Below are 24046 nucleotides of genomic sequence, written 5' to 3'. Positions count from 1 at the left end.
CCCCGAGAAGGGGAAGGGTCTAGGAGGACAGCCTATGGCGAGAGGTCCTATGGACCTGGGAGGTCTCTGAGAGTTGCCTTGGAGCTGCCCAGCCCTGCCCAGGACGTTGTTCCAGGCGCCTGGGAGGGTGACTTGGTTTTATTCTTCCTGTGAAGCTACCTCAACCTACGAAGACCCACTGCTTTCTCCCCCAGGTGGCCCTGATACTCCTGGGCTGAATGGAGCTTCCCTGAGCAGACCTTGCCGCCACCTGGGTCTTTACGGAGATGCGTCTGTCCCAGGGAAGCTACAGCAGAAATCACCGACACCAAGAGAGAAGAGCTTTCGTACAGCGAAGGAAACCGTCAGCAAAGCGGCGAGGCGGCCTGCTGAAGGGGAGAAGGTATTTGCAAACCATATATATGATACGGGGTTAATACCCAAAATATGTAAAGAACCTGTACACCAAAGATAATAATCCAGTTAAACCGTCGGCAGAGGGTGTGTACAGACATTCTTCCAAAGACCCCCAGACGGACAGCAGACCCATGCAAAGAGGCTCGGCGTCGCTCCGCGCCAGGGAGATGCAGGTCAGACCCTCGGCGACGCCCCCTCACACCAGTCCGACGCTCATACCACAAAGACAGGAACAGGGGCGTGAGGCTGCGGAGAAAGGGCAGCGTCCTGCACGGTTGGTGGGAGGGCCGGGGGTGCGGCCGCTGTGGGAAACGGTGTGCAGGTCCCTCAGGAAGTTACAAATAGAGCCGCCCCAGGGCCCAGCAATCATCGACCGGGTATTTACCGCCAAAATATAAAAACGCTCACTTGAAAAGATACACGCGCCCTGACGTCACAGGAGTATTTTCAGCGACCGCCTCACTACGGCCGCCGCCTGGCTGGCCATCGAGGACGGCGGGGTAGAGCAGGTGTGGGCCAGACGCAGGACGGATGTGACGCATCCGTCAGAAAGGGGGGCATCGCGCCGCTTGCAACGATATGGAAGGGCCGGAGGGGGCGGTGGGGGGTGAGGCGAGCCACAGGGGGACAGACACAATGTGGCCTCACTCGTGTGTGGTCTGAGACGAACAAACACACAAGAAGCAGACACAGACCCTAAACACGGAGAACCACTCGGCAGCTCCCAGAGGGGAGGGCAGCGGGATGCGTCCCCGCACGGGGCTGGGTGTGGCCCAGAGACGTCCGAGACGAACGGAAGATAGTGTCACCCGGGTTTCAGGTAAAAAATAAAATAAACAAAATGTTGCACTTACAAAACTTTTGAGACTTAAATAAATAAGGTGGATGTATTGGGCCTACATCACTGTACCTATGTTCGGTTAGTGAAGAAGCAACCCCAAACAAAGCAGGGGTGCATCCGTCCTGTGCGTGCGTCCGACCCGACCGGGCCCCCTGGCTTTCAGCTCCGAGTCCCCCGTACGGGCAGGACTCAGTGTGTTAGCGTCCGACCAGACCGGGCCCCCTGGCCTTCAGCTCCGGGTCCCCCGTACGGACCCGACCGGGCCCCCTGGCCTTCAGCTCCCAGCCCAATCGTAGCAACTCACAGGTGTTCCTGCCAACGCCCGCAGGGTGACCGGAAGCCAGCGGCACCCTGCTCTTTGACTGGGGGAGGGGGACAGTAGGGTCCTGCCCTCGGGTCGGAGGAATTTTTCGGGCTGTGTTGAGGGGGAACCAGGGTCCCCCTCTGTTCCCAGGTCACAGGGCAAGTGGACAGAAAGCCAGGGCTTCCCGGCCGGACCTGTCAGGCACCTACCCCGGCCGGGGCCCCGTGCTCTCTCGGTGTTCCTGTGGGTGCAGGGGGTCACACAGATTTTGCCCTGGGCCGCCGACCCATGAGGTCGCCTTGCCATGGGATCGGGGTGATGCCAGATCCGCGCTGGCCTCTGCTCTCAGCGGCTGGGCACAGTCAGCGGCACCAGACCGGTCAGCCGTCCTTTATCTGCTCCTAAATCATCCTGTGCGACGGCCACCCACGGCTGTGTTGGGAGCGTCAGCACACCCCTCCTCCCCTCCGTGCCATTCCCTCTGTGGGGAGCTCGTCAGCCGGAGCATTCAATGACGGCCCTGCCCCCGCGCACCAGGGTCCCCACCCAGGACGGCAGCGGCTGGTCCGAAGTCGGGATGCCCTCCTACTGCCTGTTCTTGTGCGCGGGGCACCAGCAGTCACGGGCAGCTCCGGTCTCCATGGGGAGTGGGGGAGCCGGCAGGGGTGCAGGCAGCGGCTGTGGGGTCCCCATAGAGGCATCGCGGGGCTGGGGAGCTCGGAGGTCAGGCGGCCCTCAGCCCGAGGGTTCCCCTGCACCGCGCAGACCAGGGGTGTGGCTGCATCCAGGAAGAGCGCATCCCCTCGGGAGGCAGCTCCGTCAGGCCGACAACCATTGCCAAGCAGAATGGATGCCCGAGGGCAGCCAGAAAAGTGAGTCGCAGGCACCCAGGGGAGGTCAGCGCCCACGGGTGGTGACCCTGACCGAGCCCCGTGGGAGCGGGCTCTTCCCTGCTTCCTTCGGGTGGCTGTGCCCCACAGCTCATCAGGCTTCTCCGTCCCCGCATCAAAACCACCTTGCCCCTGGGGGTGGCCATGGGGCTGGCTGGTTTCTGCACAGGCTCGCCTGCCCTACTTGTCCCTGGGATCACTTCTCAAGGAGACCGGCACGTCTGGGCCAGGCTTGGCTCGCCCCCCCCCAGGAGCCCGCAGATAGGAGCGGCAGACCCGGAGCACCTCCCTGGGTGAGCTCATTTACGCACGGGGTTACACCAAGAGGCAGCTTTTGGCCACGGCCAGGGGGACAGCTGCCCCTTGCAGATCCCAGGTTCCCTACAGGGGCCGCGTCTCTGGGGCTGCAGACCCGAGGTCTCATCAGTTGGACCCGTGATTCGGTCTGGAAAGGGGCCAGGGATGCTGGGGGTTGGCCCCAGGCCTCCAGGAAGCCCTTGGCTCAGGACAGCAGGCTGGTCCTTCTGCATAAAGACGGGACCCTCCCTCCAACTTACCGTCAGGGGGACCCTCCCTGCCTGTGCTGCCTGGGCACAAGGGGAAGGGGACATCTCCCGGGCTATGGGCATTGGTCCACCTCTCCCGGCCTCCGGGGCTCCTGCTCTGGCGCTGCCCACCCCCTTGTTCCCGCCACGGGTCAGTGACGGCTCTTCTGCCTCCGACCCTCTGTCGCATCTCAGTCTCTTCTCCCTCCCTGGGTGTGCCTCCGGGTGCGCGTGGGGAGCCCGACCAGGGGGAGGAGGCGGCCCAGATGCGGCTCGCGCTCAGCTCCCGGCCCAGACCCAGGCCCCTGGCTTCCTGCATCCGCCTGGTTCCAGAACACCTGAGTGGCCAGGAGCGTGTGCGCCACACGGACGGCGGGGGTCGGAGGGGGACGGAGGGCACATGCCTGGAGGTGCCTCCTGTCGGGTGAGGCACCCAGACCCGCACTCAGAAGGGCGCAGGGAGAGGGGCGCGGTGGGAGTTAGGACAGAGCTCTTCCTCCTACAGGCTGGAGAGCCCTAGTGAGCCCGGGGGTCAGGCTGCTGTGTGCCGATGCGCCAGGCTGGGGAGATGGTGCCGCTGCTGGCCGGGCCCTGGATGCGATTGCTGGTCGCTCTGCTTAAAGCTGTTCTCTGAAGGCTAAATGTTGGCCGAGGGGCCCGTTTCCTCTGCTGCTGGCCCGGGCGGCCTCCCCACTATGACCCCTGCGTCCCCCGCAGCCCCACAGCCCGGCCGGGTCCCGGCCCCGAAGAGCACTTGGCACGGCCCGCGGAGGGAGACCCTGCAGTGCTTGGCCGGGCACCCAGCCGGGACCAGAGGGGGGAGGCCGGCAGTGACCGCCACCTCCGTGAAATGCTCCCCCCGCACACCCAGACTCCCGAAAGCTCTCCTCCGCCCGGCACCTTGAGGGCGGTACCCGGGAGAAGCAACCCTTGCCGCTGGTTTCCTGCAGTCGTTTTCTGGAACAGCCTCGTCTGTGTCCCTCGGGCGGTGACTGCAAAGTCGTGCAGAGAAAACAACCTGGAAAGATCCATCGGGGTCCTGCATGCTCGGAGGGAGGGCACCACACGGGATTTTTATTTTTTCTTCAGCTCCTTTGTGGTTTCCAAACGGTGTCTGTGTCTAGAGTAACCGACAGAGGAACAGTCCGCACGGAGGGGGGGGCGGCCATCACCCCGAGGACACAGGGCTCGGCGAGCATTTACTGCCGGACATTTGTCACAACCCGAGCCGTGCAGGAACTTCCCCCACAGCTAGAAACGGAGAGAAACACAGCGAAACAGCAGGCAGGTGGGGGAGGGCGATTTATGCACTTCTCTCCGGCACAAAAGAGTAATGGGGAGGTCATGTGGGCAAGGTCAAAGGACAATGTGACTTTCTCAGGATGACCTGGGGCCATCTGTCCTTGGCGGAGCTGATGAGCTGTCAGTGTGCGGTGAAGGGAGGGGGGGCCTTCAATGAGGAGAGCCCCCCGCCCCTGGACGGGGCCGCGTGCAGCTCCAGGACGGGGCCCGCGTGCAGCTCCTGCACTCGGCCTGGAGGTCCGGGAGAGCACAGCCCGGGCGGGGGACCCCGAAGGCTCTGGTTGGCATCCCACCCCGGGACCAGCCTCCGAGGAAGGGAGCCCTTTGTCCCTGCAGAGAGCCACACAGAGCTAGCGCTGCTGCTCTTCCTTGACCTGGAGCCGTTCCCGCAGGGGCTTCCTCTCCAGGGTCCCTTCTGCCCGGAACCCCTTGTTTCTCTCCCTCCAAGATCTCCCACCCTGCGTTCTCTGACTGCCGACCCCAGCTTCACTCTGGGCGACACGATGAGGGGCCCCAGACGAGAGCCGCTGGCCCTGACCGAAGGGCCGCCCAGTCAGCTTGTCTCCTGTCCACGGGTGAGGGTCACCTCCTGCTACCGTGACTGGACACCCCGGGCCCCTTGCTCAGGTCCTCGGCCTCACCGTGCGACATCTTCCCCGCATCTTGGTGCGAGAAGCAGAGGCTGGCCTGGCCCGCCGGGTGTGGTTTTAGTAATTGAGAAGCCAGGAGTCGTGGGTGTGTGCCTGGCCCCCGCAGGAGGACCCTCACTCCGGGTGTTTGCTGAGAAGCTGTCCCTGGGGGGGCAGAGCCATTCACAGGACCGTCCCCAGCAAGACGGGCTGGGAGATGTGCAAGCACACGCTTCCTCTGTCCTTCAGACGGCTCTGGCCGTACACCCCGACCCGGGGTCCGTGTGCCATCTTGCCCGCATCCGCATGGCAAGTGTCCAGGAATCGTCGGGATGACTCTGTGCCGGGAGCTGCCGGTGTAGCCCCTGCTCCAGTCTCCCGGAAGGACACGGGTCCAGAAAGGGAGCGGAGGGCATGGCCTGCGTGTGGCACCCGGGGAACAGACCGCTGTTGCCGGCTTGTGCCACCAACAAAGGCGGGTGGTGGTGGGCGCACTTCCCCCCGACGCCCTGTTTCATTTACGAGGATTCAGCGAAGATGGACTCAGGAGGCTGCGGTGGACCTTGGGGCTGCTGCCCAGCCCTGCACCCGCAGAGAGGTCCGAGGAGGCAGGACGAGTCGGGCCGTCAGGAAGCGAGCCTGACACCGTCTGCATCTCGGTGCCGCGAAGAGCCGCAAACGGTGACGGTGCGGGGCCTTCTTGCGCGGCCCCCTTCACAAAGGGAGCGGGCGCCGGGGGTCTCTCTGTGCGGGAGTGGCCCCAGGGGTCCCATCACGGGGCCACGGACGAGGCCAGAGCACCGGCTTCATGAAGCGAGCGGAACACGGTCTCGGCCGCTGTCAAGGCCCGAACGGACCGTGCAGCCGTCAGAGCTTGCACAGAAAGCCGGCCAGCGTCGCGAACGCGCTGCCTCGCCCGCCGTATCTGGGGCTCCGTGCTCCACGCAGACGTGTCAGCAGGCGTGTGTGCAAACAGAACGTCCCCGGGGGGGCACCTGCAAAGTCCCAGGGGCTGAGCCCGCAGAAGGCCCGCGGCGTCCTGCTGTGAAAGGGAATCTCTGCTCCCGAAATGCCTCGCCGCTTCCTGCGCCACGTCAGCTTCGGCCCGGGGGTTCGTAAAGGGCTGTCTGCCCCCGCACGCTGGGCCTGTGGGGGCACGGGGGCGCTTGGAGGTGCAGCGGGCACGTGGGACTTTGGTGGGTGTGGGGCTCACAGCAGGCGTGGGGGGCGCCCAGCTTCCTCCCCGCCCAGCATCTCTGTGCTCAGACCCAGTGACTCCCAGCAACGGACATTTATTTTCTTACATCCTGAAGGCGGGAAGTCCGAGACCCCGACGTGGGCAGGCGGGTTTCTCCTTGGCCTGTGGACAGCCGCCTCCTCCCTGAGGCCGGTCGGATGGGTTTGGGGGCCACCCTAGTGGCCTCTTTTTAAGCTGATGACCTCTTTAATGACCTTGTCTCCAAATAAAATCCTGTCTCCCCTGTGCGCACTATAGCTTTCCTCTTGCCGCAGGAGGGCGAGAGCCTTCCGGACCCAGACATTCTCCTCCTTGCCCTGTCGTGGGGAGGACTGACCACTTGCCCTCCTATGATCAAGACCAGCCAGTCGGCTCACTGAAGCGGCCCACGCGCCAGGGGCTGTGCCCTGCAGATGCGATTATGGCCGGGGGCCTTCTGAGTGCGTGCTGACGCCCTGGTGTCCCCACACGGTCCGGCTGTCCCCTGCACACAGGTTCCTGGGGGTCGGTGGGTGTTGATTTTTGGTCACCAGCCTCGAACCTCCCAAGGCTTTGAGCCCAGACTGCATGCACCTGTCCCTGTGGCGTCCTGTTCTGACTGTGGGCTGTGCCCCTCCGTGGCCCCTGGGCTCGCAGGCGTTCGTGTCTGTCCTGAGCTGCTGCGCAGAAGTCAGCAGGAGGCCCGGCTGTGTCTCCCCACGGTGCGCGGGCATGCGGGGAGGGGGCCCCTGGCAGTCCTGTCGAGAAGGTTTGGAAGGACACGGTACTCAGCTCTGGGAGTGCGGCCGTGTCGCCCGGGGACCCAGCGTCCTGCCCACGCCCGCGGCCCAGGGCCTCTCAGCAGGCACAGACGGCGAGGAGCCGTCGCTTCAGTGGAATCTCCCCGATCAGACTCAGCGGCAGTTTCACACTGGTTTTATCTGTTTCCAGGTTTCCTGGTTTTGTCCCCGTCATTACACCGACGGAGTAAGATTTGGGTGGGCTGTTCCGGCGTGCTGGGCACATCACGGCTCCCAAGATGCGTCTGTCGGGGGTCCCACACCCCTCTCTGGAGGTCAGGACCTGGCCGTTGGCCCCTGCCGTCTGGGACACCTTCCCCCGGGGCCTGGGGCCACGCTCTGGCAGCACCGGCCATGCCCACCACGGCCCTTCACGGCCCACAGAGTGGCCACGACGCGTGTCTGGGAACCCGGGCTCTCTCCTCAGCCGCACCCTTCTAAAGGCCCGGGAGGGGATGTTCTCTGACCTCTGGACGGACACAGGCTGACAGGGGCACGGTCAGCCCAGCCACTACAGAGTCCGCTCCCCAGGCTTCCGTGCCCGTCCCGTCAGCCAGAGAGTCCACGTGTCCATCTGCCACTGACGGCCACGCCCAGAGGCTCCAACCCACGCTGTGAAGCCACCGCACAGCATCGGGCAGCCCCACCGACCAGCCCGTCCTACAAGTTCCTCGTGTTTCTGTCCATAAAGAGGGCACAGTCTTGCCGTTCTTCTAGAGGGCCTGGTCTGCCTCTTGGGTCACAGGTCATGCCTGAGCCCTGGGCCTCTGGGATCTCAGCCAGGTTTTCAGTTTTGAAGCCGTGAGAGGTCCTGGGGACAGAGGGCCTTGCGGACCAGGAGCAGGTGGAGGGGGCAGGGCAGTGCGAGATGCCTGGAGGGTCATCGCCCCCCCTTACTGGAAGCTGCCCCGTCTTCCCCAAGGCTGCCCCTTTCACCGGCCCAGGTCCCACTGGGCTGAGACCCCAGCCGCACTGCCAGCGGGGCTGAGAAGCCGGTTTGCAGGAGCTGTGAGCCTTGGGCTGCTGGGGAGAAACGCTCCTCAGTCCGGCACAGAAGCTCTCCGGTCCTGACAGGGTCCGGGCGGGGGTTCACAGCCCTGGGGTTCTCGGGGTCCAGGCCCCGGCTCTGGCAAGTTTTCCACCCTGGTGCCTGGGGCAGTCTCCTGGTCATCAGAGCCCCCTGTACAGGCGGCAGGCTGCAGGGGACCCCAGGTGGCCCCCGGGGAGAGCTCTTGCTGTGTCTAGGAACCATGACACCCAGGGTCATTCGTGCCCCTGGCCCTCACGGGGTCCGCAGACTCGGTCTACACTTCTGTCCTGAGCTTCTGCTCCTGGGACCACACACACAAGCCTTGATTGGGGGGGATGGTTAAGGGGAGGCAGGGCGTGGGGGGGCCGTGGTGGGTCTTCTGGAAGGAAACAGCCCGGAGTGTCAGCCTACAGTCTTGGAGAGAGCCGGAGAGTCCCGAGTGCGGGACGCCCGCGCACCACGGTGCTCTTGGCCCGGCTGGGGTCCGGCCGTCTGCTCGCTCTCTCCCCGTCTCCCGGACTCCGAGGCTTCCTTGTTCCTGATTCCCCGGCCTCTCGCAAGCCGCTCTCCATGGCAGGCTGAACTGGGTCCCTGCAGAGGGCAGAGGACAGGCGCAGGAGAAGGAGCCGGTCACTGCAGCCCGAGGGCCTTCTCCCTCCTTCCCGTCCCTATGGCATGTGCGCAGCAGACCGTCCCTACGTCTGTCAAGGACTTACTCTCCCAAACGCTCCCGCAGTCCCAGAGCCCTGCCCCGTGTGCTGGGGGACGCGGTGGTCACGCAGCCGGGTGCACGGGGGCTCCGCGGGCGCGGCGGAAAGCCAGCGTGGCCGCACGTGCTTCGGGCTGCCGTCTGCTCCCGGGTTCTGGAGGGAGCGAGGGGTCGGACAAAAGTGTAAAATGAAAGCAAAGCTGTGATGAAAGGCCGGAACCCGATCTTCGAGGAGCCTCCGCGTCCCGTGTGTGAGCGACACGCTGCTTGGATTCATTTTTATTTAAAAAGATTTCTAAAATTTGTTTTAGAGCGAGAGAGTGTGGTGGGGGGAGGGGCAGAGGGAGACGCCTGCTGAGCGCGAAGTCCCCGACCCCCGAGCCGAGAGCAGGCAGCCCAAGCCCAGCGCCCGCCCCTCCCGCTCCCTGGACCACGTCGGTCTCCACAGCCTGAAACAGGTCGGGGTCTGGGGGCGGGCTCGTAGCGGACGGGGTGGGGACCCACGAGACCCGCAGACCCCCCCCCCCCCCCGCGGCCTGGGACAGGGACTTCTGGTGACTCCAGCTTGGAGCACGTCCAGTCTGTTCCCTCCAAGGACCGTGTTTCCAAATGCACTTCCTGCGCCCTGAGGAGGGGGCGGGAGACGCCCGTCCGGCCTCCCCGGCCCACGGACGCTCACCCTGCGAGCGGGCGGGCTCCTGCTGGACACTCCGTGGGGCAGGGATGAGGTGAGTGTGTGAGATAATCCCTTATTTTGCACTTAAACTTGAGGAATAAACAGAACGATCTCTGATTTCAGAAGCACGGGAACCAGCCCCGAATGGGCGTGCGACGGGAGCCTGGAATCCACTGCGCCCACAAACGCCCCGCAGGGCCGCCCGGCCCCCAGCCGGCCACGGCAGGAACAGGTGGTGGGGGAAGCTGCGTTTTGGGAGTGAAGTCAAGAGCAGCGGACAGCCGGCCAGGCTCCGGGGGCGGGCGGCCGGCCTGGCTGAGCCCGGGTGCCACTGGCCACTTGGTCTTGAGGAGGTTGTGGGCCCGCGTCTCGGGGACCTGGCCTGCTGCGGAGGTGCGGCTCACGCCCGTGGCCCGGCCTGGATGGTGGCCCAGCAGCGCGGTCCCCGTGCCTTGTCCTGGCCATGGGACGACTGCGGTGCCTTCTGCAGCGGGAGCTTCCGGGCTGGTGTGTTTCTGAGAACACGGGCTGAGCTGCTCACGCTCTGTTTCCACTCTGTACCCCTGCGGCACCCGAGGTGGAAGTGAGGTTCATCTGGGTTTCCCGGTCCTGCAGGCCCCGGGTCTCACGTGACCTCAGCAGTGTTCCCGTGTGCCCACACTGACCCCTCCCTTCTCCTGGAGGATCCAGCTGCCCACCAGCAAGACAGCCAGAGAGGCCCGCTCTCCCGAGGGCAAGAGGGGAAGGAGGAAAGCCAGCGGGTCATCCCTTCCCGCCAGGGCTGCGGTGCCCTCCTGAGTCCCGAGTGCCGCCTCCCTCGCATGGGGCCCCGATGCGTGCACCTGCGGCCCCTCTCCTCTCCCTGAAACTGCTGCAAACGCGGAGCCCCTTTGTCCAGCCGGCTGAGCTGCTGCACACCGTCCTTGCTGAGGCCCCCAGTCTCTGTCTGGACGGTCCCCTGGGGGCCACCCCCACCCCACAGCAGCCTGGAGTGGTCCCACACCTAACCCCACGCATGACTGATTTTCACAGCACAAGGACCAGGTGGGAAGGGCCTGGTGTGGCCCCCAAATTTTGATGTTCTCCCCCAGGCCTGGGTGTCCCACACCCACTTTCAGGACGCGTGGTCACAAGGACGGGACCACCACAGAAAGGCTCCATCCTAGCCTTCTGGACAGTTGGGAGTGTCCTCTCGACCCCCCCCAGACCAACAGAAGCAGAGAGGGGCCCACGGCCACCCGTGGTGCGCTCTGAGGCCCCGAGAGGTGCCGACGGCAACGTGGAGTGTGCCCGCCGCAGACGGCCGCCAGGGCCGGGAGTGTGCTGAGCCCGGAGGGGCCGCGGGCCGCCACCCCAGAACAAGCGCACTTACGGCCCCACGAAAATCATGCTGTCGCCGCAGGAGAGGGCGGCGGCAAAGCTGGAGTTTCCGTTCACGCTGGTGATCTTGAACTTGGGCTAATATTCCATGAAAACAGTCTCTATCAACAAATTCATTAATTAAGGTCCCATTTGCAGACCGACTGTGACTCAGAGTTGCTTGTGGACGGGACAGGCCATGCTCCCCGCCGGTGAGGCCCTCGTGACTGGGCGGGTGGGTCTGTCCCCGAGTCGCAGGGTGGGACAGAGTGAGGGAGCCCAGAGGGCCTCGGGCGGCTGACGCACCCTTCAGTTCCAGGCCGGGGTCTGAGAGGGTGTGCTCCGAGCTCAGGCTGGAGCGTGGGGTGGCGGTCCTGTGCCCGAGGGGGACTGCACACCCCCCGTTTGCTGCCCGCTGCAAAGGGAGTCGTCCCTGACTGTGGCAGAGAACGGCGCCAAGCCCGGGGCCCACAGCTCTTCTGCCCAGTGACACGGGGCCCAGCTCTGCTACCTCCTCTTTCCCGCCTACCAGTGGCCCGGAGGCCGAGACCTCCCGGGACAGTTCTCCGGCTGCTGCCCCGACTCCTCATCCACGAGGTCTCTCCCGCGGCAGCCGCCCCGTTAGCCGTAGGCGGCCTTGCTGGGTGCGGTATCAGCGCCTCGGCTCCAGCCCCTGGGACCTCCCCTTCCCCCCGCTCGCCCACTGGCTTGCACTTCTCCCCACCTTGTCCCTGCCTGGGGGAGGCCACGGCTGCCACTGGCTGTGCCTAAGCCCCCCCGACACCCACGCCGAGGCCTTCCAGCACAGGCAGTCCCCAGAGAAGCTCCGGGCCTGCGGTCCCTCAGGGCAGGTGCCCTCGGTCGGGTCAGGATGCCCGTCAGGGGCACAGTGGCCATTGCACTATGTGCTGGGTGCTGGGTGCCAAAGGCTGGGGCCGTTCTCTGCTGCTGAACCAGCTGCGGAGTGAGGTCAGTCCCGCGGCACCCACATGTCTCTGTGCACCCACTGGCTCCCTGTTTCTCTATTCCCAGAAATGCCCCTCGTTTTGTTAGCCTGTCTGAGTCTTCCTGACACGGTGTTGTCCCCACTGCGTCCAGACAGGCCACTAACTGATGAGAAAGCAAGGCTTGACCCTGCTGCCTGTGTTCTGTTGGGTTCTGGGTATCTTCCCTCATCCCTGGCCATCCCATGGGATGCAGTGTCCCCTGGCCACCTGCCTATCCCCAGCCACCAGGACTTCAGCACTTCCTGCCCCTGGCAGTGTGGGGGGAGGTGCTGCAGGGACCCAAGCCCCAACCACACCCCCCCCCGCCACCTGCTGTCCCATCCAGGCTTCCAGGGTCTTGCTCCAGGACTCCCTCCCCCAAGTATGGGGGTTAAAAGGGGCACCTTCCCTTCTGGTGTCCTGGCTTCTGCACCAGCCCCTCCCCCCACCAAGAATGCTCCTCCTCCTGCTCCGTCTGCCAACATCGCGGGTGCTCACCGAGACCAGAGCCCAGGACAGCCTCGGGTCCCCGGCTCACCATGGTCAGGGGCATCGTATCAGCAGGACAGGGGCAAAGACAGACCTCATAGGCTGGTTCTGCTGGAGCAGCTTCCAGGGCCCAGCATGGGCCCCTCCCGCTCTCCCCAGCCTCTCCCCACCCAGCCTGGTGTGTGTCTGGATGGCCCAGGCCAGCGGAAATGGGGCGCCCACAAATACTGTGCACAGGGCGGTCAGCTCCTGCCGCGCACCCCTACCCTGCGCACCCCCGCCCTGCCGCACCCCCTGCCCTGCGCACCCCCGCCCTGCCTCCGCCCCCCTACTGCTACTACTATCTCCCCGGAGGGAATGGGGTCCCTGAGCCGCAGGGCAGTTCTGCTCAGTCCGGGCCTTGGCCCCGTCCAGCCGTGGACCCAGAGGATCCTGCGGAAACTCAGCTCATCTGCCGGAAGCCCCATCCCCGGAATGACCACGTCGCTCTAACGAAACGAATGACCATGGGGTGCTGGGAACAGGGGTGCTGGCCCCAACTTGGACCAGGGGTCCTGCAAAGCGTGGAAAACGTCTCCTGGTCTAATTCCCACTCTGGGCGCTTGGGGTTCGTTTCAAGACCTCAAGGCGCTTCTGAATTCCAGCGTTGGTGTTTGCGCTGCTTTAGACATGGCAGCAAGTGCCCGGGGACCTGCGTCTTCCCTGCTCCCCGGCTGCTGAGGGAGCCAGGCCTCTTCAGTCCAGAGTGGGCTGGGCTGATGCCCCAAGAACTCAGAGGCGCCCACCCATCCTTCCCCAGCACCAGCAAGGGGGCACCACAGGCTCAGGGCTCCCCCAAGTGCGTGTGCAGGGGCCTGTCCGGTCCTGGGGTTCAGATAAAGCCTTCATCCCAGAGCCAGAGTCCTGGGGGCGGGGGAGGCATTTTTCTTCACAATCGTTTCTTCAAGAAGCTGATGCCACACATGCTGGGAGCCAGTCTCGCCCCCCTTTCTGCCGCCCTCCTCCCTAACCCCCTCTCCCCCTTCCCCCTTCTCCCGGCCTTCTCATCCTCATGGCCCCGGTGCTTCACCTCCTTCCAGTGGGGCCCGAGACAGGGCCGGATGGAAAGGTTTTACTGCCTTCCCAGGACCGGATCCCGACTGAGGGGCTTCCCGGCTTCTTCCACTTAGGCGCACCAAGGGAACAGATGCTTTGGCCAGCATCCCGGGTGAGGGAGGAGACAGCAGCTGACCGCAGACGCTGGGCTTGCTTTCACCTTCCTGACACCCTGGCCCAGAGGACAGCTAGGCCGGGCAAGCGCACATAGGGCTTGGTCCTCCTGTCCTGAGAGGCGGGCTCCAGGGGTCCCTTCAGCTCAACACTGCCTGCCAACGCCCCGCGGCTGTCCCAGCCTGGGCTGTCCCTCCATGTGGATGCCTGCTCGCAGGGAGAGAGGCTGACCTCATAGGCCTGCAGCCTGGACACCCACACCCCACTAGAGGGAATGTGTCTGGGCACCCAGCCGCCAGGACGACCACGGGGCCAGCATCCTGCTTCCAGGAGGCTCCAGCCTTAGTTTCCCTTCATCCTCTATTACCTGTCTTAGGGGACAGGAGGGTGCAAGCATCCTTCCACCAGGAGGGAATGGAGCATTGCAAGACCTTGCTTCCCGTTCTTGTTCTAAGCCAGGAGAGAGAGAGGGAGGAGGGAAGAGGGGTAGAGGCAGGGCGGAGACCGGGCTCTCTGCCGCTAGCAGGCTGGCCAGCCCAGGGAGGCGGGGTGGGGGAGGTGGGCAAACCGCAGGCTTCATCTCGGGAGGCTGCAGCTGTAAGTCTTAATTGGTTGCCTTTTAAATATCCTTTAAGGGCGGGCTTCCCTGCCCCTCTCTCTAGTTAAGAAGGTGTTGTGTCAAACTCTATTACCTTACTGGGCGTCTCTCCCGTAAGTTTGAAAAAGGGGGGGGGGAGGAAAGGAAGAGAAAAAACAAAGACACAGAGGCATCCTCGGCGAATGGAGGGTCGATAAAGCTTTTAGATTTGGAGACGTTTTCCGGGAGCCCATTTCCCGCGGCTAAGAGTTGTTAATGGAGCTTAAGGAATTATCTCAGGCCGGGCCGGCCGGGAGCGCCGTATATTTCCCGCGCCTGTTCCCCTGTCGGCTCTGGATATGCTGCTGTCAGACTCGCTTAATGAAAAGTAACGCGCCGCTGATTACAGTTTTATTTGGGCTCTATGTAAAGAGCGCCCGTTAATTCAGCCCTTCCCGGTGTGTTTGAATCCGCCACGCCTGAGTGGCTGAGCGCGCGGTCGGTCGGCCGCCTGCAGCTCCTTCCCTGACAGCCTCCTGGGGAGGGAATGGGGCCCTGCCCCCGACCACGGGGCTTTCCCCCCAGGAGCACCAACTCCTACAGTCCAGGGCCCCATCCCAGCCCAGTCCTGGCAGGCGCCCCAGGGCAGAGAGGCCGGAGGGGGGGGGTGAGGGCCCCCGAGGGCGAGACTTCCCGTTTACCGCCCACCGGAGATAAGGACGAGGTGGAGGTAACAGCCCCCAGCACGTGGCTGAACGCCCCCCAGCCCGCCCGAAGTCTTCATTTCGCACAGTTTTGCGGGTTAGTCAAATGAATCTCTCTGGTTGGTGCCACCAAGACCTGGGGGCTCCTGCAATGCGGGGCTCTGGCCCGGGTCTGCCGGCAGAGCACAGGCCCTGCCCAGGGTGTGAGGTCCCCAGGGCAAAAGGCCTGGGCAGCAACGGGGTGGGGGTGGGTGGTCCAGACTGAGGGAGGCCGCACACCCACCCCTGCCCCCAGCAGCCAGGGGCCCAGGCCCGGTCCGCACAGCACCCAACCTGCCCGCTGCGCTGCCTGCGTCAGAGAAGCCTGATTTTTGCTGCAAATGTCTGGCTTTGTCTGGGGCTGGGGTGGGGGCGCCCGGGCGGCCGCGGGGCCGCATTAAAATTCCTGGCGCCCCAGCCGCGGCCGCACGCGTCTCCCGCGAGACCGCACTTTCGCTATTACTGTCAAGTACCCTTGACTCTTTATTTTTGCCCTTTTATCTATTACAACTAATTCGAGTTCTTTTGCCCTTTTCAGTCTAAGACGTGGGCTTTCTGCAAAGCCTCCCCCTGCCAGCGAGCTCTCGGAGCGCGGAGCCTTTAGAAATTGAGGGGTTTACTGTCAAAATGAAAATTTCACTTCAAATTATCTTGGCTGATGCTCGCTCGCAGGCCGGGGGCTTCGCCGCAGCCTTTTGACAGGCGCATCAGCCGCGCGCTTCCGACTCCGATAATATCATCCAAGAGAGCGAAAGTCAATACGGTGACAGCGCCGGGCGGATACAATCCAATTACCGCGCCGCCCGGACAGGCCCCGGGCTCCGGCCCGCCCGCTCCGCCCCGCGCTGCGGCTCCGGGTCCCGGCCGGCGCGCCCGGGGCCCGGCACTCAGGGGGGCCCGGCACTCAGGGGGGCCCGGCGCCCGCCCGCGACCCGCTTCCGGCTGCTGGCGCTTCGCTCTCCCCGCACCGACTCGCCCCGCGGCGCGCCGGCCCCCGCCCCCGCCCGCCAGGCCCGGCGCATCCCGCCCGCCCCGAGCCTCTCCCCCGGGGCGCGGGACCCCTCAGGGCCTCTGGCCAGCTCCGACCCTCGCAGAAAAAGGTCCCGCCTCGCGTGTCCCTCTGAGGCTGGCCGCCGCCCGCGAGAAGACGTGCGTTTCCAGCCGCGCTCGCCTCGCCGCTGCCCCCTCGCAGACGCGCGGACTTGGCGATCGGTCCCTCTCGGGACTCCGGCGGCTTCAAGGAGGCCCAGCAGGACCCGAAGCCGAGCGCGGTCAGGCGAGGGCACGCCCGGAGTCCGGAGAGCGCAGCGGTCGCCCGAAGCCCTCGCGGGCGTCCAGGCGCCTGCGGGGCGGGGGGGACGCGGCGCGGAGTCGGCGGAAGCCGGGGAACCGCGACTTTCCTTCAGTTCAGGGGTGCGGGCCGCTCCTGGGCTGGCTCCGAGGGTGTGGGGGCCCGTGTTTCAGAGCGAACCCCGGGGTCTACAATGCGCAGGAACCCAGGCGAGGCGGGGAAGCCCGCTGCCACTCGCCCCCGCCGGAGGCCTGACTCCCAGCCCCGCTTCCTCCCTGCAGCCTACTACGCGCTCCCGCCTCCCCCTTCCCACCCGGGCGTGGCCCAGGGGTTTCCCAGCGCGGACGCTCGAGGCCTGGGGCAGGTCCCTGCGGGGAGGGGAGGCGGGCTTAGGCGTTGCGACCCGCCGAGGACCTCTCCGTCGCCCCGGACGGTCTGAAAGGAGGCCACAGCGGGAGGGCCTCAGGGCAGCGAGGGCCCCTCCCCCGCTCTCCCCAGGTCGCAGTTCCAGGGAACTGAGGAAGTTTAAAAGTTATTCTAATTTAGCAAGAGGGACTCCTATTTTCTCAAAAATTCGGAGGCTGGTGTACTTGGGAGAGTTTACAAGTCCTGACCCTCTCCTCGCCAACTCTTCTTTCCAAGAACTGGCTGTACACGCGTCTGGCGCCCAGCCAGCAACTTCACCGAGGACCCTGGCCCAAAGGCCCCTCTCCCACTCGTTCCCTTCGGGATTAGAGCCTTTCCTTTGGCGAAAGCTCTAATCCCCGGGGTTTGAAACGTGTTCATTTTGCAATGCAAACACCACCACTCGGTTTATTGGTTTTCTTATATTAGCCTCTAGAGCAGGCAATTATTGGTGTGAACATACATTTTTAAAAAAACATAATTTTATCGCGTTAAGTGTGCAACAGTGTGAACGAGGTGGACTGCTGTGGCCAGTGTGCGGAGGACGCGATCAGGTTCATGGGCTGATGAGTCTTCAGGAGGAGCTCAGACAAGCCTCGAACCCGAAGGAAGACAGGCCTGGGAAGGGAAATGTCTTCTCCATGTAAACTTTCGCTCGTAAACTTTATGCCTCAGGGTGGCTCCCTCTGCTCCCAGCGCGGCCTTGCCTGAGGGCTCCTGGAGTCTGGGAATGGCCTGAACTAGCGAATGTCCGAGTGGGGTCGGTGGCCCTGGTCTGCAGCCTGGCCTGGCCGAGCTTGGCTCCTCCTTCCACGGTGGGTTCACTGCCTGAACCTTGCCATGCTCTTGTTCTGCTTTGGAAACTTGATAGAAAAAAAGAGTCTGTGACCCACTGGCCTGCGGCCAAGCCTGGGCTCCTCCTCCGCTCAGGGGCGGGCCGGTCAGGTGCAGAAGGGCTTGCCTCCCACCTTCGGAAGGGCCAGCGGCTCCTTGGCTGCGCCCGAGGTGGGGGCGTCATGGGGTGCAGCGGGCGGGAAAGCGCGCGCCAGGGGCGTTGTCAGCACGTTGGCGCCTGCCCCCAACGAGCGTCCCAGCGGTCCTGGGTCCAGGAGGGTGCCCTTGGCGGTGGCCCAGGCCTGGTTCAAAGTGCTGTGCCTGAGGATGGGGTCGTGAAAGACCCCATCCACCCAGTTTCTGAGACTGGTTACCGGGGAGTCCTGGTGCCTGTCCAGGGCACCAGTGGGGGCCGGGGCCGCAGGCGAGGACGAGGCAGGAGCCAAGGAGGTGGCCGCAGGGGCCGCCGGGCCTTGACGCTTGAGCATGCATGATGGAAACTCAGTCTGGCTCAGGGCCGTGGCGGCGGCAGCGGTCGCCGTGTGAGCCAGGGACCAGATGCGCGGCTTGGCCTCCAGGCCCGCTGTTGCCCCAGCGGGCCCGAAGCCCAGCTTGGCCTCGCAAGCCTGCGAGCTGCCCCCCACACCGGACTGCTGCTCCGGCCCTGCCGCTGTGGTCCGGAGGCAGCTCCTGGCCCTCTCTAGGTCCTGGTCCAGGGGGGCCCCGCCACCGGCAGCCAGGGGCATCCGGAGGGTGCCGGAGGCCTCCTTTCCCGGGGCGCTTGGACCATCCGGTGTGGCAGGGATGCGCTCCAGACCACCATCCAGGGGCTGGAAGGGCGGTTTCAGCTCGCACTCCGGGGGCTCCGCCTCCAGCGGGTCGAAGTCCTCCAGGTCAGTGAGCTCGAGATCCTTTTCCTCTTTGCCCACGGGCTCTGCACAGGACAGAAGGAGAGGCCAGTGCAGGGGCAGAGGCGGGGGCTAATCTGAACCGTGCACTTCCTTCCTAGCTCTGCACCGTGCTTCTAGGGCCGACCCTGAGCTCGGAAAAGCACCCGGAGCCGTTCTTGGCACCTCCCACCTGCTCAGACGCTCCCCATCCCCCAGGTGGCAACAACGAGGGCGATTTCCTCCTCAAATCAATAGGGGTCGGGTTAGGGTGGGTGTGTCCATGTTTTAAACGTTGTTTTGGGTTTCTTTAAGCCTGTCCCTGTTGGCACCGCGGGCCCCCTGGGCTCAGGGCCTCTAGGGCCAGCTCATTCATTTGCTGCGCAGGCCCTTGAAGTTTGCTTTCACTACCCCAGGTTCGATGTCTTTAGAGGTCCTAGATCCCTGACAGAAGGCACTGGGAGTCCCCGAGCTCGGTGCCCCAGCACCAGCACCGCCCACGTCCCTCACACCTTCGTTCTTGGTGCTCCTGAGGGGCTCCGCCCGGGCTTCCTCCTCCGCCCCTTCTTCCTCCTCGCCGCCCTCCGCGTAGGCGCGCTTCTCATCTGCGCATTTGTTCCGCGGAGGCCACGTCATCTTGTTCTCCTTCTTGAGGCGGCGGCGCGCGTTGGCGAACCAGGTGGACACCTGCGTGAGGGTCATCTTGGTGATGATGGCCAGCATGATCTTCTCGCCCTTGGTGGGGTAGGGGTTCTTGCGGTGCTCCTGCAGCCAGGCCTTGAGCGTGCTGGTGGTCTCCCGCGTGGCGTTCTTCCGCCGCGTGCCGCTGTCCATGGTCCCGTACCTGCAGACAGGCTGGGCAATGGGGTGCCGGCCGGGAGGGACCCCTGCCTGCGCTGACAGCCAGAAGCAGGCCCCTGCAGGCTTTCGGTCCCCGTCGTGGGGGTGTGCTTATGGTGGTAAGACCGGGTGGGACCCAGGCCCCCACCCCTTGCCACTGCCTACAGGCACTGCCCTTTCTGCCTGTATTACACTTACAGGGACCCCGGGCTCCTGCTCAGCCAGAGGGGTCAGGGTGGAGTGCTCAAGGCCTGGCTAGGTCTCGCTCACTCCACCTAGGCCTCTCTTCTTCAGTTCCTTAGATCCGCAAACCAGGAAAGCCCCTCACAGAAGTGCAAGCCCCACTGTATGACACCCATGGGCGGGAACGGCCTTCAGTTCCCGTGGGAGAAAGTGCCCGGATGGCCTTCTGCAGACCTCCTGCAGTTACGATTAGGATTGTTGCCCTCCTCTTGCCCAGATGGGTCATGCTGTCTTAGAGTGGGTTCCACTGGACTCCCCCTTCCAGTCCCCACCACAGGGGAAGGTGGACTGGGCCCCACACACCGCAGAGGCTGCCCCTTTTGGGTGGGGGGGGCAGGCATCTGAAGCCCAAGCACCAACACTTGGCTGCCAGGAAGACCTCGTCCAGCAAGGGCTTTGGGAGTGCGGACAGCGTGGGGAGTGGGAAGGGGAGGCTGGGGAAGCATTTGTGTCTGTGGGGCTTGGCTTGCCTAGGAGGTGGGACTTGGACTAAGCCAAGGTCAGCAGGAGCCCGACCCTGAGACTGTCCTTCCTCCTGTCTCCCCAGCTGTCACAGGGGCGTGGGTTGGGGAGTTTGATGGCAGAATGGAGCGCAGGGGGCCCTGTGGTGCGGTGAGGAGGGGTTCCAGCCCTCACCTGTCATAGGGATACTGGCCCAACGCTGGCTCGTAGGGGTAGTAGGCAGCAGCCGCTGCAGGCGCCAGGCCCGCATGCGCAGATCCAGGCCCGTCCTTGGAGTCGAAGCCATTCTGTAGGATCCCAGGAGCCTGGGGTCACAGCTTCTGGGAGGCGACCCAGCTCGACCCCGCCCCCCATGCACCTCGGCTCCTGCATGCTTTGCACAGACCCCGGGGCAGCCTCACCAGCCATTCTGTCCCCAGACTCTCTCTCCTGCCCAGGGAGCAAGGAACCTCCAAAGGGGGAGGGAGAATGAACAGAACTGGGGGGTAGGAGGGAGAAGGATGAGATTGGCGGAAGAAAGGGGTAGAGAAGGGGGTGGGGCGCTGGGAGGCCGCAGAGGAGCGGAGGGTGAGCGGGACCCCAGAGTATCGCAGGGAGGAGGGGAGGAGAGAAGTGGGGGTGGAGCAAGAGGGTGGGCATGGAGAGGGCAAGGGAGGGGGAGGCCCGGAGAGGGCTAAGTGGTGGCGGTTGCTTAGAGAGGAAGAGGGAGACCTGGGAGCGAGGGAAGCGGAGCTCTGTGGGGGAGCGCGCAGGAGATGGGAGAAGGGGCCAGCACTGGACCGGTGATGTGGTCAGAGCTGCAAGGTCCCCAAACTCGGGGGCTGGAGGTGTGTCGGGGTGCCGGACTAGGAGCGGCAAAGCGGAAGAAGCCGCTAAGGTGTGCCTGTCCCGCCCCCTCCAATCTGGGGTCCAGGGCACCGGCGCCCTTGACTCCAGAGTCCAGGGAGGAGGTTTGGCAATTCCGGGGGGAGGGGCGAGGCGTCGCGGGGGAGGGGGAAGGTTTCGGATAATTCCCTCCCCTTACCAGCGAGTAGAAGGCGGACGCCTCAGAGCCATAGGTCACGTAGTTGCCGTAGCCCTGCGAGCCGCCGTAGGGGCCCCCGTAGACGCCGAGCGCTGCGGCCGAGTTGAGCTCGTGGCGCGCGGTGGCCAGCAGCCGGCTCTCGTAGACCGGGCAGTAGACAGGCGCCTGGGCCGAGGCGGCGGGCCCGGAGTCGGTCAGCGTGCGGCCCCCCGACTCACAGCACGTGCTCAGGGAGTTGGTGGTCATCAGGAACTGGAGGAGAGAGGGGCCGCGAGGAAGGGCCGGCACCCCGGCTCAAGGCTGGGGCTCTAGGCCTCCACCTGCCCGGCCCGCGGCCCAGAAAGGCTTGCCCGGTGGCCTCGGGCGTACAGCTGTCCACCGGGCCGCGCGTTCCTTAGTGCTGCGAGTCTGCTTGGCCAGGCCTCCTCTGGAGACTTGGGGCCCAGCCCGGCCAGCCCCCTGACCTTTCGCACCCTCCCCGGGGTGTCTGTGTGTGTGTGTGTGTGGGCGGATTCCAAGGCCGTGCACGCCCTCCTGTGCCACATCTCTCCTGGGTCCCCGGGTTCCTCTCGGACAAAGAAGCCTCAGAGCCCGGGGTTGGGGCGTGCTGGGGGTCAAAAAAAGCCGGAGAAACGCGCCCCCCCCCCCGCAGGACAGATGCTCTCAGTGCCCCTAGTCTCCGCGGGGCCCAGTGCACGGAGCGCGCGGCACAGGCCCTGCTCTCTAGGAAGCGACACCGGGTCGCTGGACAGCCGCCCACCCACCAGTGTGTAACGCCGCATCCCCCGCACCCTCGTGAGGCCCCCTTACCTGGGGTGCGGAGGAATAGGGGTATCCAAACTGTGGGTAGGACATGGCGGGCGCCGCCCGGGGCCGGCGGGCGGGGCCGGCGGGGTCTTGCGCGCGGTGGCCGGCGTGGCGCGGCCACTGCTCCGGGGCCGCCGGCTCCTAGGCGCTGGGAGGGCGAAGCAGAAGAGCGGGTTAATTCGTCCACGTGCCCCGCAAACTTTTCTAACCCGGTGGGAAAGGGAGCCGCAGCGGCCGCAGCGAGCCTTTTAGCTTCACATTCCCGAGCCTCGAGGGGGCTCTGGGACCAACTGACCTCGCAGCGGCGACACAAATACATATTTTGCAAAAAAGGGAAAAAAAAAAAAACCGAGTTGCGCGAACCCGTCAAGTCAGATGTGCTTGGCTTTAAGCGGCGGAGGCGCTGACGTCAGCCCACGCCGCGCAGCTCGGCCCGGCCGCAGACGTGCGGGTCACTCGCTGCGGCCAGGCGGCGGGGCGGGGACGGGCTGGGGGCGCCGCGCGGGGCGAAGGGGCCAACAGGCTCTAACAAATGAATTTCATCCGTGGAGTCAATATCGCCCCGACGAATTGCTGTTTCTCCTTAGTCACCGAGGACGGGAAGCACTTTTAATTAGAAATTAATTAATGAGCACCTGCTCCTTCCCGCCCCACTGTAATCATTAGTCTCAATTACAAATGAGACATGTGAAGGGACACACGACTGAGTCTTCACCGAAGATGTAATCAACAGTTAAAATTAGCCGGCGCCGGCGCAGGCGACCAGCCGCCCGGGCCTCCGCGCCCCGCTCCAGGTGGAGGACGGCAGCTCCGCTGGCCCGCGCGCCGCTCCGACCGCTGTTCGGCGGGTCAGCCGCTCCGCCTCCCGCCAGTTCGGACCCTGCTCCGGGGCGGAGTTCCAGGCGAGTGTCCGCGTCTGGAGGTCAACGTGCCCTCAGGCGTCTGGGTCCTGAGCCCCTTCCCAGAGCCATCTCCTCCAGGGGTGGGTGGCCCAAGTGTTAGGGGGCTTTGCGACTCCCCGCAGCCCTGTCCCGGGGGAACACCCCCTCCTTGGTCCCAGCCCAGGTCCTGCGGGTTGCTGCGCGGCGAACAGCCCTCCCTTTCCTCTTCCACCGCCTTGCGCGGGCCGCCCTCCCTCAGCCTCCCCCTGCCCCTCGCGGCTAAACCCGGGACTGCCAGACACCCCCGCGCGCTCGAAGAGCAGGTTTCCCGACTCAGCTCTGGGGCCCCTCCCGCTACGCTCTTCCCGGCGACCCTCAGGGTTAGGTATCGGGGAGGGAGCGCCGGGACGGCCCTTCCCCGCCCCTTTTGCACAGCTCCGTGACCGGGGCGCAGGGAGCAGGCCGAGTACCCACCCCAGGACTCCCCATTCAGCCCGGGTCTTGGGACCTTGCCCGAATCCAAAACAGAGGCGAGCGCGCAGGCGGCAAAGGGGCGCCCGGGCGCCCGGAACTCGCTCCCCGCCTTTTATGCCGCCGCCCTCCGGGGGCCTGGCTCGCCCCTGCTGTTCTCGCCCCGCTGGGCCTCCCGCGGTCGGCCGGGAGGGGAGCTATGCGCGGCGGCGCTGTGCAGACTTGCTGGGAAAGATTCCTGGGTTCAGACCTGTGAATCGCCCCAGGGTCACCGTCTAATTAATGATGACGTTCTCGCCCTCTCCCCAGCTGCAAACCTGCCTCCCAGAAACGAAATCTGCCCGCTCTGACAGCTCGGTTGAAGGTGATTGATGACTATCTGGAGACCAGAGTACGCATCATATGATATCTGCTGCGTAATTGCTTTAATTTACAGATGAAAATACGAGCTCTCCGATCGCGTTGAACCACAGCCGGCCGCGTCCGAGCTGCTTGCGAAGGAAAATCATCGGAAATAATGAATAGCCGTTCCATGCAAATTATTCAGACAGTTTAAGCGTCTGTAGCCCGGAGAGATATATAAAAAACACGAGTCAAATGACATTAATAATTGTTTCTGAATTCTGTATTGATCTCATCGCGGCCGTGTTTATTTCTTTCTCACCTGAATTGCTAATATCACCTCCTGTAAATAATCAGAAACTAGCCACCGGGGCTTCTCCGCCAGAAACGAATCTCTCAATCTCTCTCCCTCTTCCTCCTCTGCTCCTCCCCTCCCCCACCCTCCCTCCTCCTGCCTCCACTTCGCCGGCTTCCGCGGCGGAGGCTTTTCTGAACATCCCCTACTTTCCATTATTTATTGTTTACAAACAGCTCGCTCTTTCCTGGTAATGAGGCCGGGGTGGGGGCGGGGGCAGGAGCCCACGGTGGCCGAGGGCTCAGGGAGCAGTAATGGCGAGAAAAGGAGGAATTCAGCATCTTCCCCTCACTCCACTCCCCAAGGCCCAACCCCGGCGACCGCGAGCAAGCGCTCAGGCTGCGGCCGACAGCCAGCGCCCAGTCCCAGCAGCCCGGCGGATCGGGGCTCCGCGCCCTGCACAGAGCAGCGCACCCAGGCCCTTTCCTTACCGGCCACAGCTCACTGGGAACGGCGCCCCCCTGCACACGCGACCCTTTATTTTCTGAGCAGAAGTGCCAGCC

The 24046-nt window shown here is 64.6% G+C and overlaps 1 protein-coding gene across 1 annotated transcript; it reads right to left on the bottom strand.

Moving 5' to 3' along the window:
- Positions 1-16777: 16777 nt before the first annotated feature.
- Positions 16778-21542, bottom strand: IRX4 (iroquois homeobox 4). Its single transcript, XM_044241856.1, has 5 exons — positions 21498-21542; positions 20688-20939; positions 19838-19950; positions 18631-18962; positions 16778-18165 (listed from the first exon to the last, which is right to left on the bottom strand). Exons 1-5 carry the CDS (start codon positions 21540-21542, stop codon positions 17339-17341), a joined length of 1569 nt encoding a protein of 522 aa, XP_044097791.1. The 3' UTR covers positions 16778-17338.
- Positions 21543-24046: the final 2504 nt, after the last annotated feature.

The sequence above is a fragment of the Neovison vison genome, chromosome 1, assembly GCF_020171115.1.
Source record: "Neovison vison isolate M4711 chromosome 1, ASM_NN_V1, whole genome shotgun sequence".
In the NCBI taxonomy this organism is placed as follows: domain Eukaryota; kingdom Metazoa; phylum Chordata; class Mammalia; order Carnivora; family Mustelidae; genus Neogale; species Neogale vison.
The sequence above is the reverse complement of the archived record's forward strand: the minus strand, read 5'-3'. Positions and strand labels throughout refer to the sequence as shown.

Bases quoted from the DNA above. Each gene is read 5' to 3' on its own strand.
- IRX4 (XM_044241856.1), bottom strand. From the start codon at position 21,542: ATGTCCTACCCACAGTTTGGATACCCCTATTCCTCCGCACCCCAG. The intron at 18,963-19,837 runs GTGAGGGCTGGA...GCCTGTCTGCAG, and splicing joins GGCCAGTATCCCTATGACAG to GTACGGGACCATGGACAGCG. The intron at 18,166-18,630 runs GTGTGAGGGACG...TGTCCTGTGCAG, and splicing joins CAGGAGCACCAAGAACGAAG to AGCCCGTGGGCAAAGAGGAA.